This window comes from Lampris incognitus, chromosome 4, assembly GCF_029633865.1.
Source record: "Lampris incognitus isolate fLamInc1 chromosome 4, fLamInc1.hap2, whole genome shotgun sequence".
NCBI classification, from domain to species: Eukaryota; Metazoa; Chordata; class Actinopteri; order Lampriformes; family Lampridae; genus Lampris; species Lampris incognitus.
The window spans coordinates 57,949,139-57,966,746 of NC_079214.1; the positions used below are offsets into that span (position 1 = coordinate 57,949,139).

Consider the following 17,608-nt stretch of genomic DNA (forward strand, 5'->3'; position numbering starts at 1 on the left):
GCTCTAGCCTCACCCGTCTTCTCTCTCTTTGACGTGAGTTCGATCGACTACTCTGACACCATGTCATATTCATTGACATGGTATAATCAATGGGGCAGTTTATTCAAATTGTTCGTCTTTAATGAACTCCATCGGGGCATCCCCACGACAGCTCCGATCTCAAGTACTTCCGTAGGTTATATGTCATATCCGGTCCCGTAACGTGGTAGGTCACGGGAATACTACAACGGCAACTATCAAAACTTTCTTCACTTTCTTCGAAGTGGCAGTCTTCTGGCTGTCCGACTGCCGTCTCCCGTCCGGCGGTCCTCTCACTCGCCGAACTTCTCACACGGTCCTCAGCGGCCTCATCGGAGCTGCTTAGCCTTAGCATGCTAACACCGTGTGTCTTCCGACTCAACCTATCCCGTCCTCGTCGCCAAACTGTCGTGTATTATTAGCAATCACTCGCACCTAGTGCGCAGTTAGAGGCTCACGTTTATCGCTCACAGATCAACCAATGAGTGAGCCCCACCAGCAAGAAGCACGTGGTAGTCTGCAGCCCTCCCCGGATCGGCAGAGGGGGTGGAGCAGCGACCGGGACGGCTCGGAAGAGCGGGGTAATTGGCCAAGTAACGTTTTAAAAAAAAGAAGGGGGGAGGGGGATACGGAACACGTGCTGGGTTTGGATCACTGTCATTTTCACACTACACCCACGTGTGTTCATGCAACAGACAGTACTTGCATGTGAGCTTTGCAAAGGCAGCAGTAAACATGCCCCCCCCACCACCACCACCAGTAATACAACGACCCTTTGGTTTAATCTGTGATGAAGCAGAAGTTATGGGTTGTCCTTTTTCCGTTGTAAATGACAGGGACGGCTAAGGAGTCCTGGCTCAGTCGCCTGTATCAAACGACTGAAACAGGCCAATAGGGGAACCTCCTCCACCTGCAGGACAGCCCGACTGGGGCAAGCAGGGCCTTATACGAGGACACAAAGTGTCACATGCAAAGCACAACTCTATAAAAACGGTGAGCTCTGTTATCAGGTGTAGATTTTGCGTTTTTCGGTACACACAAACACACAACTAAAACAACCCTAAACAGCACTCTGTCACTTTGTTGTGAACAAAGCGATGCGGGGTCGTCGCCTCAGGTTCTGTAATTGGAAGAGCGCCTAGTGTTGACAGCAGGGGCATTTCCACTTTCCATGATATTTACATGATATCCCGACTGGATGTGTAACACTGACAGTGTAAGCTCGATGCTTTTGCGTTGGTTCAGATTTGAAAGAATATGGGTGACATTGCACTTTGGTGTCCTGTGGGGATCACTCTGACAAAATGCAATGGTTCAATTTACTTGTTATATACAGCGAGAAGGTACCACCTGAAATAACTGGACCACATTTTAGAAACTCCCCTCGTGGATATTGAGACGGCGGCAGTGGAATTTGTAAGTAATATTATGCAAATTGCCAAAACGTTGTGTTGTAGAGTTGTTATTCGATGTTAAGCACACCGGAAAAGCCCCGAAACCTGAGTCAAATTCAATGTAGTGCAAACCTACTATATGGCCAATAAACCTACTTCTGGAAACATATAAGACAGGGCTTACTGCTGACAGGGAAAAGACCTGATGGGGGTGTTTGTAACACATCTTATGACACTAGCTGCAATGGTGAGAAAGATGTGCTTGAGACAGTCTCGGGCTGCAGGAGGGACCATGTTGGACCAATTATTGTCATTTTATAAATGCCGGAGCGCAGTGTCAGGATGCATCATTCTCCCCCAAGTTTCATCAAAATAGGACTGGTGGTGTGTGACATATCATGTGATGGACGGATGGAGGCCAACTCACAGCGGACAAGAGCTAGAAAAACTTTTCTTTTCTTTTTAAGATGATTTTATTTATCATTTGTTAAAATCTAATAGGGTGATGAAGAGGAATATTTAGTTGCCGTATCAAAAACTGGATAAAATCTATATTTTGAAAGTAAAACGGTGATCCTGGCCTTGAATACCAAGCCCCAGGCTCCAGCGCCCTGCGACCCTAAGTAGGATAAGCGACTTGGATAACGGATGGATGGATAGTTCAGTAGTTGTCCTAATCATGAATTAATTGAAAAGCCTTTCAATGTGAACTCTGTACCTGACAAGAGTCCATATTTGCATAGTGAAAATAAAGAACCCACCCAGCCCCTTTCCATAAAAAGATACTGGGTTTCTAAAAGCAGGTTTTTGACGATGATGTTCAAGCCACACCCAAACGACGCCCACCTGGCCACCTTGTGCAGAAGCGAAATCAAATAAATAGCACGATCAGTCCAGTCACCCCTCCTGTTCTGTTACATGGTCATAAAAATGACATCAACCCCAATTAAAAATACATGCATAAACCCAGGCTACAAGTGATTCACTCAAAGCTGCCCAAAGAAAAAATGAGTGAATGGGTGTCACTTTAGGTTACCCTTTATTTTAGAACAGCAAAACAGACAATCTGCCTCCTGGGGCGTGACATGTACGTGAAACAGTGTATAAAGGTGGCCGACAGAATCAATATTTCATTGTTAACTACTAAGATGCCACTTTAGGAGCATTGCACAGGGCTTGAGAAATGATTACACAATCTTGAGATGGGCACTTGAGAACTCGGAGCATGAAAAAGATCAGTCTCTTCCTTTGCATGTGATGCCATGGTGTATAAAATCTACGCTAATCAGTACAAAAGTGTCGTCCAAGATCGACAGACAAAGCTCTTTTTCGCTGTCCTCAAATCCAGATTAAATTCTTAAGCAGATCAGGCATTTTCAGTCAGAGCCCCGAAACTCTGGACCGAGCTACCAAAAGAGAGCATCTACCTGTCTTTTTCCAAGTGCATTTTATAAACTTGCATTTATATTAAAAATGTTCATTATTTCTGTATTCACCATATTAATGGGTGGTTATGCAAACTGGGAAAGCACTAGATGTTAGGTTAGTTGCCTGACCGCTTCCTTCCTGCGTCTGTCTTTAGAGACTCCTGATGCTTTGTATTGGCCCAATAAGACAAGACCGCTTGAGAATCGACGATAGCGATTGCCACAAAGCAACCTGTTAAGGGGGAATCTCTGTTGTCAGTCACAAGATAATTGTGCCTGCTCCTTGGAGAAAACACAGGTACTTCTATTCACTAAACATCTTAGTCAATGGATCCAGAATTCATCCAGACTCTAGTTCAGACAGCCAGCCTCGCTTAATTCAATCAAAGGCTAATAAGGGTTTTCAAAGCTCCCCTTTCTTGTCGAAACAGACCTAACAGAACTAAGCCTGTGATGTCCCTCTGTTCGTCATGTGGGGAATATTTTTAGGCAGATGGAGGGTGGCTGCTCTTTTTAAGGCCCAATGCTAATTCAGTAGTCTGGGATCATGATCCAGCACCTTCACTGTTGTGGCTCAGCCTGTCCTGCAGTGCTCTATACTGCTCCCTGGTGGTGATTACAAAAACATGACATAGCTGTAAAAATTGGGAGTCATTGAAAGGGTTATTGGATACAGTAGATTGAAATAAAAAAGCAGATCAGGATAGATTCTTTCCCCCTTTTATTGCAAGGAAATGCATTTTCTCCATTTACCTAAAAAAAAACCTTCCACTTTGTCATCACTGGAACATCAACAAAGGCCAAAACTTTTGTGTGCCCAAAGAAAAAAAAAGGTTGAGTTAAAAACAGTATACAGTATAGTATACTGATCAATATATTTTCCAGTTTTTAAAAATAAAAACCGTTAAAGGAAAAAACAAAAAAACAAAGCCTTAAAAAACACAAGTTTGAACATGTATGCATGTTTGTGTGTGTATGTGTGCCCTGTATGCTTACTTTACAAGGATCAAGAGAACTAGGACCTTTCAGACGCACTCACAAAAACATGGACATGTATGTTTACCCTATATGATAACCAGTGCGGGTTACATTCCTTCAGGGTTCACCCTGTGTTTCAGAGTGTCTATCGAATCCTCTTCTGCTGCCGCGCCCGGTAGATGTCGTGTATGGGTGGGGCCACAGCTCCTTTGTCATCCTCCTCGTCAGAGTCAGCATTGGGCCTCTTGAGTGATTTGACAGCAGAGTGATTTTCCATGGATCCATTCCCCTCTCCGCCCGCATCAGGCTGTCTACCTGTGATCAACTCTATGGCGGCATCCACAGCTGTCGAGAGCAGAGAAATCATGAGCGCATAACATGTACAAGCAGATGGTTAACTGAAAATTGTGAAAGCAGAAATGCACTGGCTTGATTAAATAGTTGATGGAACGTCGGCTCACTTTCAGGGAGTGTGCATCTCCTGAAGGTCTCCATGAGCTCATCCACTTGAACAAAGGGACCCTGCAGTGAAGGGAAAACAAAAATGTCAAATACTTTTAGCTTTCTGGAAGTTTGCTGCTCCCTCTTTTAGAATTAAATCTCCAGCCGCTTTTAGGTGCTTGGCTGCTGCTGCTACTTACAGTGAAGCACATAGGTGGAGGAAGCAGTTTCATGAGAACAACAGCAGCTGGGGGAACTGGGAAGACTCCGCCTGGTACAGGGTGTAAGCCGGGGGCTACAGGGATGGAAGGGAGAAGCAGCATCAAGTCAGAATCAGAAGCCCCTTTTTCACCAAGTACAATAGATCCACAGGAGTTTGTAGTGGTGACATGGCTGGGCAGATACATGTAGGGACAACTTCAGCACAATGCATGTGGGTGCATGTACAGCACCAGCTACTTATGTCATCCTTTCAAAAAGGCTTAACCTATGTTCAAGGCTCAGTGTTTTTGGTTTTCACTGAAAAATACCCAGATTTTTTAAAAGGAGCAGATCGGTTTAAACTGATTTTTACCCGGATTTTATGTTTCCACGGATCCAAAAGTTGTTCCTGTTCGTGTGAGGTTATGTAACAGTGTCCTCTTGTGGTGAAATTCGGCATGCTGGATGGCTTTGAAAAATAAAAACCGAAAACGCTGAGCCTTGCCTATGTTTGACATAAGAGAAGACTATGGGCAACATACGGGCGAGGTGACGGGGCTGGAATGGGATCATCTGGTTGGTATCAGGTTTGGGGTACTCAGGTTTGCGGTCAGCTTCATCTTTTAGCGTGGGCGTAGACGGGGTCACCACAGTCTCTGGGAGCAATGCTGCCAGTTTGGCACGGGACACATCCTGCAAATACACAGAGCGGAAACAGGTTAGGATGCAATGGCCATGTTAATGAAAGCTCCTATGATGTGCTGTCTGCACAAGGCAAGGTACACACCTTGTATCCGAGGGCTTTGAGTTCACTAGTAGAGCAGGGGTAGAGATCCATGAACTTGTACCTGTCCACAAGTAAGGCTGTTTCTTTGCCCTCATACTCATCCTTAAAGGCAGTGAAACGCCTGCGCTCCACTTTCAGAATACTGGCCAGGTCTCCAATGTTACTCTCAAAGGCCAGGAACCGAGCCCAAATCTCTCTGAAAGAGAAAGTTCACAAAAAGCCTTAGGGGTACGGATTTACATATTGCTCGCTTGTCAAGCAAACACATTTGGAGAGAGAGAGAGAGAGAGAGAAGTTACAGTAGCAGTTGACATTACCCAGATTTTTCTGGTGACAGGCTTCCTGAAGTGAGGACACGCTCAAACAGAACCCTAGTGTTGTTATCCTCTGGAAGGAAGAAAAAAAAATTATGGGGTGTGTGATATCTCATTACAAATTCCTAGACATGAATACGTCATACAGTGCTGCTTGAAAGTTTTTGAATCCTCCAGACATGGTCACTGTTTTTGTAAAAAACATTAAAATAAGCTTATTAAACATACATCCAAATCCCAATTTGTAAAGCACACCTTCCAAATAATGGACACACACACAAAAAGAGATATATTTTCATTATTTAATTCAACAAAGGTAGTTTATTTCACAAAAACTGAAAATTTAACATGTGCAAAAGTATGTGAACCCTTGTATTAGTAGCTTGTGGCTCCTCCTTTTGCAGCCATTACTTCAACCAAACGTCTTCTGTAACCACTAACCAGTCTCTCGCATCTGCTTATGGGGATTTTTGCCCACTCCTCCTTGCAGAACTCAGCCAGTTGAGAGAGGTTGGAGGGACATCTGGTATGTACCAACTTCTTCAGGTCTCGCCACAACATTTCAATTGGATTAAGATCCGGACTTTGACTGGGCCAATCCAGAGTACGAATCCTCTTTCTCTGAAGCCATTCCTTTGTAGTTTTGCTGGAATGCTTTGGGTAATTGTCTTGTTGCATAATCCATTTTTGTCCCAGCTTCAACTCCCTGACTGATGGCAGGAGATTCTGGTCAAGAATTTGTTGATATGCCAGAGAATTCATGGTTCCTTGGATAATATGGAGTCGTCCAGGTCCAGAAGCAGAAAAGCAGCCCCAGACCTTCACATTTCCACCACCATGCTTCACTGTTGGGAGGAGGTTCTTTTCTTCATATGCAGTGTTGGCTTTTCTCCAAACATGTTGGTTTTGATTGTGACCAAATAATTCTATTTTGGACTCGTCTGTTCAGAGAATGGACTTCCAGAAGGCCTCTGGTTTGTCCAAGTGCTCTCTGGCAAAGTTGAAATGGGCAGCTTTGTTCTTTTTTGAGAGCAGAGGCTTCCTTCTAGCAACCCTCCCATGAATGTCATGGCGATTCAATTTTCGTCTAATTGTAGCAAATGCACATTTGTCCCAGATGCTACCAGAGAGGTCTGCAACTGTCTAGAGGTGATGTGTGGGTTGGCCTTTACCTGATTTATTATTTTTCTGGTGCTTCTGGGTGATAGTTTTGATGGGCGTCCACTTCTAGGCAGAGTTGCTGTCATGTTGAAGGCCCTCCATTTGTAAATTATTTGTCTTACAGTGGATGGATGGAGCTGGAATCTTTTGGAGATGGTCTTATATCCCTCCCCAGACTGATGGGCTATCACTACCCTCTTCTTCATGTCCTTGGATATCTCCTTTGCTCTTGGCATTGTTGATTTGTATGGGACCACAGTGGTTTGGTTGGTTTCCTCTCTCTTTTAATTAGTGCAGGCCAAACCCTTTCCCAAGGATGTCTCATTTCATTGGTCTGCTTAAATGATTAATTAAGCACCCAAATGTGTTTCACCCGAGTCTGTTACCTGCTTGACTTAACCAATGCAGCTGAGGGTTCACTTACTTTTGCACATACCCTAATTCCATGTTTCATGTAGTTTTTGGGCTACTTAAACAAGTCCCACTAAACAAGTACCTGCAACTGATAAACATATATCGGACATTTCATACATAAAAACTGGTGATGATAGAATAAGAAAATCATGGTAAAACAACAGAAAAATCTAAACTGCTCAAGGGGTTCACATACTTTCAAGCAGCACTGTATTCTGTGCTTGAGTGGTGCAATCTATCAGACTCAACCTACCATTAAGGTGTGAGAGGTAATCAATGTATGCAAGGATGTACTCTGGTATGTCACCATATTTCTTCAAACCAAGCTCAAATATCTTGAAGGCCACCGATTTATCCTGGAAGGAGAGACAATAAAAAATTTGAAGACAAATTCAAGGGAACAACTGAACAACTTCCTCGTATTACTTAAATTCCCACTAACAAAATACCCTGAAGGAGCTAAGTATTGGACCATGCTTGTCTTCACCTTGCTGCAGTAGTACTCCATCAGTGCTGCAGTCACATAGACATGATGACGTGTGCGTGGGTCCTCTCGGGCCTTCTTAAAGATGGTGCGACCTGATTTGATGCCCTCCGCCCTCCTGGCAAATTTCATGTACTGGATGTAGACCAGGGTGGGGTCAATGTCTTCGATGGCCAGCAGTCGGTTGTAGATGCTGTGGACCTTCTCGTGTTTCATACGACTCTGTAAGAGGAGCAGAAAGCTGGTAAACTAGAGATATGTCGACAAGTTCCTCTTCCTCTAATGGTTACCAGTTGCTGTTTTGATGACGCAGACAGATATTCACCTCTTCATAGTCAGCAAAGGAGAAGTATAGCAGCATGTTCTTCTTCAGCAGAGTCCCAATGGCACGCTCGTAGATGTTGGCTGCCTCGTCACTAAATAGCTTAGCATTGTTCATATCCTGCAGACAAACCACACAGTCAGTCCTGAGATAAACACCTCCACAGGTTAAACCACTGTGTGTTACATCCAAGTCTGCAAGTTTCATCTCTTACTCCTTTCTCTGCCAGCAGTTTGCTAGACTGTTCCAGGTACTGTGCTGCCTCATACCAGACATCAGGATGGTGGCCCAACACCAGCAAGCACTGCTCATAGGCAAACATCACTGCAACACAGGATACAACCAACAGACATGATAACCTTGACAGTACAGCAGCTAATTCTAAAAACAAGCTTGTCTATCTCAACATGGCATGTTCTTTTTGAGCATCCTGCCTTTCTTCTGTCTCAAACTTGAGAATGTAGCCTTCAAATGTGGCATGTTCTTTTTGAGCATCCTGCCTTTCTTCTGTCTCAAACTTGAGAATGTAGCCTTCAAATGTGGTCTTCAAAAAACAAACAAAAAGCATGCCAATCGATACTACATCATATATTGCCCGAAGGAGGTCACCTCTCTTTGTAATGAGGGTCTGGTCCTCTGTGCGTAAGGGGTTGCTTTTTTCCCATTGGATGTACTTCTTCCACATTTCTACCTGCTGGGCCTCCTGGGGGGAGTTCTGGGGGGGAACTGAAGGAGCGTTCCTGTCCAACCCCTTCATCACAGTCTCATACTCCTGACAATAGCAAAGTCATTTTCAGATGGGTGAACCAAGAGGTTTATATATTTCTGGACCTTCTGTGATGTGATGCAACTGCTATTTCTTACCTTTGCCACTCTCCTCGCATTCATATAATCTCTGCTGCGGTCCTCAATCATTTTCTTAGCCAAATGCACATTGATGCCCTGTTCATTAAAAATAGAGGTCAGCCTTACAAACTAGTGGCCCCCAGACAGTCACATATAAAAGCCTTATATCCACCAGGCATATGTGGTAAAAGGGCATATGTCAAGTGGCCTGTGCCTCTTACCTCCTCATATTTACTGTAGTCTCTCCAGAGCTGCTCTATATTGATCATGGGGTTCACACACCCTCTCTGGTACACCCTCCGTACTGCTGTGATTCGTTGATTCTCTGCGTAGGAGCCCACTGCCTCACTAATTGGCACATAAGAGAAAGACGCAGTCAACAATTATGAAGGAGTTGGCTGGCTCAATTCATGCCACATGACAAGTGTAGGAAAATCAGCAGTATAGGTAATGCCGGGATCAGAATGCACCATTTCAGCCAGATTTGACACGATTTTGTCGTCACCGACAAATTTCCAGCATCAGGCCCGATTACGAACGTCGACAACAACGGGCATCTTTACCCCGTGTAGTGTGACATAATCAAAGAACAGTGATGTGGCATCTGGGATGCCCCACGACACCCTGATGTAAAGTCTAGCATGTCAGATTTCTTTGTATTTTCCTACCTAGTCTCTCTGGTGCACATATGTAAACATGGTGATGAGAAAGCGATGCTGCTATTGCTGCTGTCAGGTGGAACGATGAAACCAAGGAAAGGTTCACTGAACAGTGGCAACAATACCCCTGTCTTTTTGAGGTTTCCTCAAGGGAGTACCATGACATAGTCAAAAATGATAGGCTAAATGTTTGCGAGAAATAGCAGAGGCACTTGAGCAACCTGGTGAGTACCTGGTTAGGCTATGCTCGGTTATCATTCCCCACTAGCACTAGCTGCAGCAGCGTCCACAATCATTTTTTCTTTCTTTTCTTTTTAGTTCGAACACAGGACCACCAGCATCACACATAGTGTGATGCTGGCGGTCCACATAGTATGCCTCCAGGATGAAACAAATAATCAGGTCCAATTGGAAAATGATTTAATAGTGATCCACTTCTAAAGGAAATTTTCCCAAATCCACCTATGACAGTGTTCAGAAAAGCACCTTCTATAAAAGACAAACTTGTCAGGAGTTACCTGCCAGGCTCAAAAGAAAAAACATGGTTGCATAAAGACCTTTGGGGAACTTATAAGTGCGGGTCATGTAAACACTGTGTGGGTGTCATTCAGTGCAAGACATTCCTTGACCTGAAAACCCAAAAAGAATACAAAACCAATGGCTTTATTAATTGTAATTCTGAGTTTGTTGTATATCGCCTACAGTGCCCATGTGGGTGCTTTTACGTAGGTAGGACAAAGAGGAAATTAAAAGAACGTTTTTCTGAACACAAATATGCAATAAGGATCAACAATGAAGATTATCCAGTGGCCAAACACTATAGAGAAATACACCATAGCGACCCTTCATCCTTAAGAGTCCAGGGTATTGAGATGATAAAGAAATCTGTACGTGGGGGGGATAGATTGAAAAAGTTGCTGCAGCAGGAAACTTTTTGGATCTGGAATTTTAAGGCAATGGAATATCCCGGTTTGAACGAGGAGATAGACTATAGGCCTTTTTTATAAAAATGTCTAATTTATAGTCTACTGTCTTTCCGAGTCACTGTGAACATGTACCTTTATTGTGCTATAGTTGTGGGTGTGTGTACATTTAATCTGTGTTTTTGTTTTCTTTTTACAAAGAACTGTGTTTGGCACGTGACTGCGCTCTCGGATCTGTGTGAGGGGCGGGTCTTAGAAATTGGCTGCTTCAGATCCAATCAAGCAACTACCACCTGTGCTCTGTGCCTGCACAAAAACCATTCACTCCTGTTTTGTCTCACTATGCCCTGAAGAAGGCCGAGCCGCTACGCGTGGGCATTTTTAGGTCCTTTTTGGATATGTCCAAGTTCCAATAAAGACATTTTAATTACACGGAGTGCCTTGGTCAGAGAGATTTGTTCTCTTTTTCTTATCTCATACTTTTTAATGTTGCCAGTCTCCCGGCCAAGACACGGCAAGAATGTATGGCACTATGATTGCCTAACCTGACATGGTGACCATCGTGAAAGACAAAAATAGTGTGTACTCTGATCCCAGCTTAAGTTTTACTCACACTCCTTTGAGGAAGTTGATGTAGTCCACCCATATCTGTTAACATAAAGACAACAGGTGAGGGAAGTGACCAGAAATGTGCATTAAAACAGTGCTGTGATTAGCATTCACACCGTTAGCTACCTGGTAAGACATAATTTCCATGCCAATTTTATCCAGAGCAAAGTCGTATGCTTGTGCCATCTTCTCTCTGGGAATTAAAAAAAAAAGAAAAAGAAAAAAAGAGTTTATTTCGTCACAAAAAAGCAGGTGTTAGCTAATCTTTCGCCAAATATCCAAGTTAGCTTACTTGTAGCTGGGCAGCTTTCCTTTGGTCTCTCGGACATACGAGAGGTAGCATTTCCACAAATCGATGTGCAGGACTTTCATTAGGCATCTCTGAAAAAGCTGGGGGGTGGGATGCATTAATTAGGTACATCTGCTAAAAACTGCAATGTGTAAGTGAACGAGTGAATAACTAGAAAGTTAGCAAACAGAGACATATGAAGGAGCCATCGGTGAAGTAGTGCGAGCATGAGTGGTGATGATGAGCAGAAGGGGGGGCGAGTGGCATAAGGTCAGAGTAGCAGGTGTATCCTAGGGGATGACCAACGCTGATGTTGAAGTGTCTTTAATTTCTCAAATCCATGTAGACGTATGCAATCTAGACCCCATTACCGTACCCATACTAAGACTCAAATGTTGCTGATAATTCAAGTATTAAGTTATACACATGTTATAATTCTAGAGGTATATATTAGTTCTAATTAACAATAACCCTATTTTTCAGCCTTTTATTTGTTTAATTGGTGACAATACATTTCAGTTGAATACCACTACTACTTTTGGCTGCTCCCATTAGGGGTTGCCACAGCGGATCATCCGTTTCAATTTGTTAATACATTTCAGTTGAATAAAGCTCACTTATTTTTCTGACTAAAATGCTCACCAAACCTTCTCAGTGTTGTCAGCTGAGGGGCAATGGAGTGATAATTTCTAGACCCCTCCATCATGAAAAATTGTTAACAACAGGCAAAATTGTTAAATTAACAGTCAAATTCCAAGTCAGAGAGCTTATTCAAAAAAATTTCGGCACTGCCTACGTTCACTCTTCCTTTGAAAAATTGTGTACTGAATTCTATGCATAAATTATTTTGGATATACACACTATGAATTTCATCACATTACTCCTTTGGTACAAGTTCTTGCTTGATAGCTGAATGTCTTAACATTTTAGCCATACCTGAAATACTGTTACATTTCACGTACTCCAAAATGGCTGAGAGGGTTATTGCATTGTGACATCATCCACAATAGCTCGCTGGAAAAAAGAAAAACGATGGAGGTGCATTCCCCGTGCCAATCCCGGACAATATGACCCCCTGTGGTCATATGTCCTCCCACCGACCCCGTATTGGCACGCCCACCGGAAGCGCTATTCCTCTTTCCATCTCCAACTAAATGAGATCGGTCGATGGCTGTTTCTCTCTCGCTGGGACTAAGAGGAAAACTGCAAATACGCAAGTAATCTAGTGATATACTGGTATATTAGATACTAATTTATAGTTAGCTTACCTTTTATCGCCAAGATGTTCGTTAATCCGGTCGATGTGGCCGGATTCTACGCTTGGTGCGGGTGTGTTAAACCGGCGACGCTCCGATGGGACCCCCATCCGGACTGTCTCCCATATCCCGCATGTTCACTACACGGGCTACTTGAGGGATGTAGACCGTAATGGGATCGACTGCAATTTCTGTAAAACCATCAGAGGACCGGGGCGCCAAAGGTGGGCTGCCCTGTACCGTCAAAGATGGGGACTTGCAGATCCCTTCGCACCTGCTAACGAGGCGGCTAGCATGGTGCTACCTAGCTATAGCCATGGGGCGGAGGCTAGCAACATCCCTCCGATGCTTCCTGGCTACAGTCACGGGAGGGCGGCTAGCATTAGCATCCCTCCGGAGCCAGAGGCTATCCCACCATCCGGGATAGTTAGAGAGGACTGGATCAATGAGATCCTATCTCTCCCTGGTGAATCCGTGGCATGTTATTCGGCGGGTGCGGAACCCGAGGATTCACTGCCTGAGGAAGTAGACGATCAGGGCGTGGAAGACGACCAGCCAAGTTCGTCTCAACCAAACAAAGATGGCGACGCCATGCAACATGGGTCCTAAACATTCCTCGCCAGTTTCCGCGATCTGTTCGCGCGAGCGGTCAAGTCTGCCGACATCGTTACCGAGCCGGGCAATCCTCAAGATCCGGTGGTAGCCGATTTTCCACGAATGGCAGAGAGGGTCAGGGACTCCACTCTACCACCTTATCCTCACATCGAACGAGCGTTTAAGCGGGCGAAGGCGGATCCGCTACTTAAATCGTCCTCAAAGTTCAGTCAGAAGGGGGTTGACGTCTTAGCAGTCGAGGTTAGGAACCTCAACTACAAAGACTGGAAAATTCCGCAACCAGAGAGGGACGTTTTATCGTTCAACCCTAACACCAAGGTGGGGTCTCGCGATACTCCCAAACACCCTTCGCAGTGGGGCCAACAGGTGGATCGTTACGCGTGTGATGCATGGCACGCCAGTACACGCGCAGCTGGACTCGTCTCAACGGCTGGGATGATAACGGCGTACATGCGCAAGCTCTGCAGCCTATCAAACGTCGAGCAAAGCAAAGCCGCCATCGCTACAGCAGGTATCGACGGCAAATACAAATACAAGGCCGCCCAGGCCGAGCGCGAAACCTTGCACAAGGAGCTTCTCCCGATGATGAAGAACCCGCCTACCCCTAAGCCCGCGGTGGGCACAGGGCAGGGGGACAAGCCTGCGCGCAAGCAGAAATGGAGAGAGACTTATCCAAAAAGAGGTGGTAAAGTGGGGCGCGGGCGTGGACAGGGCTCACGTCCAAACTCCCAGTCTTCCACAGATCCAGCGGCCAAGCCGGACAGCACAGACACTTCCAAGAAGGGAGCTGCCAAGTGACGTGTTTCGGCAGGATGTTACGACCCACACCAACAGACTGATTCCAGAGCCGTCTCCGGCGATATAGACGCTTGTTCAGGGGACACAGCGTGCGCAGGGCTAAACACTGCGCCTTTTATTTTGGTTTCTGATGCACAGTCTACTTGTTCTATTCCAAAGGTTGTGAATGTGAATAAAAGTTTTTGTGTTGGTGATGATGGTGATTGCGTTTTAAAAGGTTTGAAACGCAAGTCTGATTGTCTGTCTGAATCTTTAGGTAAAGATGATGATAACAATGTAATAACATCCCTGCTGGAAATATTGGATAATAATGACATGAGCGCAAATGAGCCCCTGGGAGGGGACTATGATGCGACAATGTTTAGTCTCTCTGATGGGTCAAATGGTAATTTGGAAAGGTTCAAAACGCCAATTCCCCCATCTGGGTCTCCTTTACAAGGACGAAGCCCCCCCCCCCATGGATGCAGGGCATGGCGGGCGGGGCTTCCCCAGACCCTTTACGCGCAACTTACGCGCGCTACCTGAACAGCAAGGTACAGGAGGCAACGAGACCTCTGTCACGCATGTTACACAGGTGGAAGGAATTGGTCCCGTCGGCTTCTGTTTTGGATCAGATAGCCCATGGACACCAAATCCTTTTCGAGAACGGTATTGTACCCCCGTACTTGGGAATAGTGCATACGGAACCGGGGTCGGTGGCCGAAGCACAAATCCTAGACAACGAACTCACAGAGTTACTCTCGAAAGGGGCAATCACGGTGGTTCCTCCCCTAGAAAGAGAAGACGGGTTTTACAGCCGTTACTTTCTGGTCCCGAAGAAGGATGGGGGCATGCGCCCAATCCTAGATTTGAAACCCATCAACAAGTATGTAGAGAAGGTCAGTTTCAAAATGCTATGCACACCGGTTCTGCTGTCAATGGTGACACAGTCCGATTGGCTAACTTCGGTCGACCTAAAAGATGCTTTCTATCATTGTCCGATTGCGGAAAGACACAGAAAGTATCTTCGGTTCTGTTACCGGGGTCAGTGTTACCAGTACACATGCCTCCCGTTCGGATATCGCCTCTCTCCTCTGACATTCACAAGGTGTGTGAAAGCAGCGCTCGGAGTGTTGATGCGCAAAGGTATGCGCTTGGCATGGTTCCTAGACGACCTGTTGGTGTTGGCCCGGTCGCCGGAACAAGCAATACTCCATACTCAGGAGTTGATGGAATTCATGGAGTACATGGGTTTCACTATCAACATAAAGAAGAGCGCGCCATGGCCTTCGTGCCAGGCAACGTATCTGGGTCTGAGTTTGGATACGGTATCCATGCGCGCAACCCTTACGCAAGAGAGATGGCATTCCACCAGGACCACGTTAGCACATTTCGTCCCGGGGACATATGTCACTTATCGGATGATCAGGAGGCTGCTGGGCCTTCTGGCATCGGCTCACCAAGTTGTTCCTTTAGGTCTGTTGTTCATGAGGAGACTGCAATTGTGGTTCGCAGTTCACTTCTTGAAATACGGCAACGAACGCCGGTACAACAACCATCTTATCCTGGTCCCGCGCGTGGTAGCGCAGGACCTAGACCACTGAAACAGAGCCTGCGTGGACATGTCTGGGGTCCCTATGGGCCCCAGGGGACCCGAGGTAACGATTTATACGGATGCGTCCCTCTCGGGTTAGGGGGCCATCCTTGGCTACAAAACAGCGCGAGGAGTGTGGCCGTCTGGGGAGAAGGTCCACATCAACGCGCGCGAGACAGAGATGATTTGGCTGGCTATCCAGCATTTCGCTCAGGATCTCGTAGGCCGTCACATACTGATAATGACAGACAGCATGACGGCCAAGGCCTACATCAACCGCCAAGGCGGTATGAAGTCCAAGCGTTGCAGAGAGTTGGCCATGCAAATTTGGATTTGGGTAAACAGCAACGCGCTATCAATCAGGGCGCTTCATGTTCCTGGGAAGGACAACGAAGCAGCGGACATCCTCTCGAGAGGCGGCCCGCATGCGGACAATTGGAGCCTCAACCCAGCCATAGTGGCTATGATCTGGGAGAGGTTCGGGGTAGCTCAAGTGGATCTGTTCGCATCGAAACTCAATTACAAGTGCCCTCGTTGGTACTCGATGCTCCCGTCCGACCTAGCGCCGTTGGGGGTCAACGCGCTTGGACTAGATCCATGGCCCGAGGAGATGCTTTACGCATTCCCCCCGCGCAGGTGCCTCCTAGACCTGGTGGTCAAGTTCGAGCGCACAGGGGGTCGGTTAGTTCTCGTGGCCCCGTACGATCCGAGCACCCCGTGGTTTCCGCGAATAGTGCCCTGGATAGTAGGCGAGCGGTTCGACGTCCCGGAGTGGGCGGACGCGCTCACGCAAGCAGGAGGGCTGCTACGGGAGGGCCCCTGGATAGGAGGCTCCCGATTAGCGGCGTGGATGCTTACAAAGCCAGGCTCTTAGCTATGGGACTTAGTGCGCAAGTGATTCGTGTCATCTTAGCGGGGCGTAAAGACTCCACGTCTTCCAGGTACCAAGGGTACTGGAATCGATTTGACCAATTTTGCGCTGAACGCGACATGGACCCTTTGTCAGTAGGGATTGGCCCTATACTGACTTTTGTGGAGGTCTGTAGGAGTGATAGACTATGGTCTTTCTCCTCGGTCAAAGTCTGTGTATCGGCTCTCACGTTCTTCCGGGGGGAAGATCGAGGGTAGCACGGTTTTCACGCACCCGCTCATGACACAGTACCTGTTGGGTGCTAAGAAGCTCTCAGCTAAGGAGCTTACGAGAGCTGAAACTTGGGATGCTTCCCTTGTTCTGCGCGCACTAGAGAAAGATCCCTTTGAACCCATGTCTACGGCAGACATGCGTTATGTCTCGGCTAAGCTGGCTGTGCTCTTGGCACTTACCACCGCAGCGAGGGGTTGTGAGCTCACTGCACTCACCATCAAGGGGATGGTGTTTTCTGGTGATCTGATGGTCACGCTCTTTACAGACCCCAGCTTCGTGCCCAAAACTGTGTCTGTCCTGACGAGTAGGGCCCCGGTGGTGATACACGCGTTTCATCCGTCACCGGTGACTAGGGATGAGAAACGCTTGCACCTCTCGTGTCCTGTATGGGCTTTACACATTTACATGCGGCGCACAGCAGATATTCATAGGTCTGACAGGCTGCTGTTGACCTACAGAGTGAGCAAACCAGGTTATGCCCTTTCCACCCAGAGGCTAGCACACTGGCTGGTGGATGGTATTACGGAGGCGTATACCAAAGCGGGTAAAACAGCTCCTAAGCTGAAGGCGCATTCTACCCGAGGGACTGCTACGTCGATAGCTGTGTTGTCAGGTATCGACTGGGAGGTCATCCGCCAGGCGGCGGTTTGGAGTGGTGAGACCACTTTCTTACGGCATTATTACCGGCACGTTAAGGTGTGGTCGGTTTTGCGACGCTGTTCTGGAGCAGGCCTCTTAGGATGCTCTCATCAGAACGCGTACCCCTTCCCACCAGGGGTTTGAAGGGTTCATTGGACGGCTAGGGAACGGAGGCACGAATCCTGTCGTTGTTCAATGCAATAACCCTCTCAGCCATTTTGGAGTACGTGAAATGTAACTTTGGGTTCGCGAAGCGAACCCTAGTTATATGAACAACGACAAAATGGCTGAGAATAGAGCCGTTCTCCTCTTACCC

At 46.5% G+C, this 17,608-nt stretch overlaps 1 protein-coding gene across 1 annotated transcript in view; it reads right to left on the reverse strand.

The window, feature by feature from the left end:
- Positions 1 to 2,498: 2,498 nt before the first annotated feature.
- cstf3 (cleavage stimulation factor, 3' pre-RNA, subunit 3) overlaps positions 2,499 to 17,608 on the reverse strand; it is a 32,584-nt gene continuing 17,474 nt past the window's right edge. Inside the window, exons 5-20 of the mRNA XM_056278340.1 lie at positions 11,271 to 11,368; positions 11,105 to 11,171; positions 10,983 to 11,017; positions 9,009 to 9,135; positions 8,806 to 8,883; positions 8,551 to 8,713; positions 8,156 to 8,265; positions 7,945 to 8,061; positions 7,623 to 7,841; positions 7,389 to 7,491; positions 5,564 to 5,633; positions 5,247 to 5,442; positions 5,002 to 5,152; positions 4,459 to 4,553; positions 4,279 to 4,339; positions 2,499 to 4,162 (exon numbers count right to left, since the gene is read on the reverse strand). Coding sequence (XP_056134315.1) covers positions 3,963 to 4,162; positions 4,279 to 4,339; positions 4,459 to 4,553; positions 5,002 to 5,152; positions 5,247 to 5,442; positions 5,564 to 5,633; positions 7,389 to 7,491; positions 7,623 to 7,841; positions 7,945 to 8,061; positions 8,156 to 8,265; positions 8,551 to 8,713; positions 8,806 to 8,883; positions 9,009 to 9,135; positions 10,983 to 11,017; positions 11,105 to 11,171; positions 11,271 to 11,368 — 1,890 coding nt within the window. The 3' untranslated portion in view covers positions 2,499 to 3,962. The remainder of the gene's footprint in view (positions 4,163 to 4,278; positions 4,340 to 4,458; positions 4,554 to 5,001; positions 5,153 to 5,246; positions 5,443 to 5,563; positions 5,634 to 7,388; positions 7,492 to 7,622; positions 7,842 to 7,944; positions 8,062 to 8,155; positions 8,266 to 8,550; positions 8,714 to 8,805; positions 8,884 to 9,008; positions 9,136 to 10,982; positions 11,018 to 11,104; positions 11,172 to 11,270; positions 11,369 to 17,608) is intronic.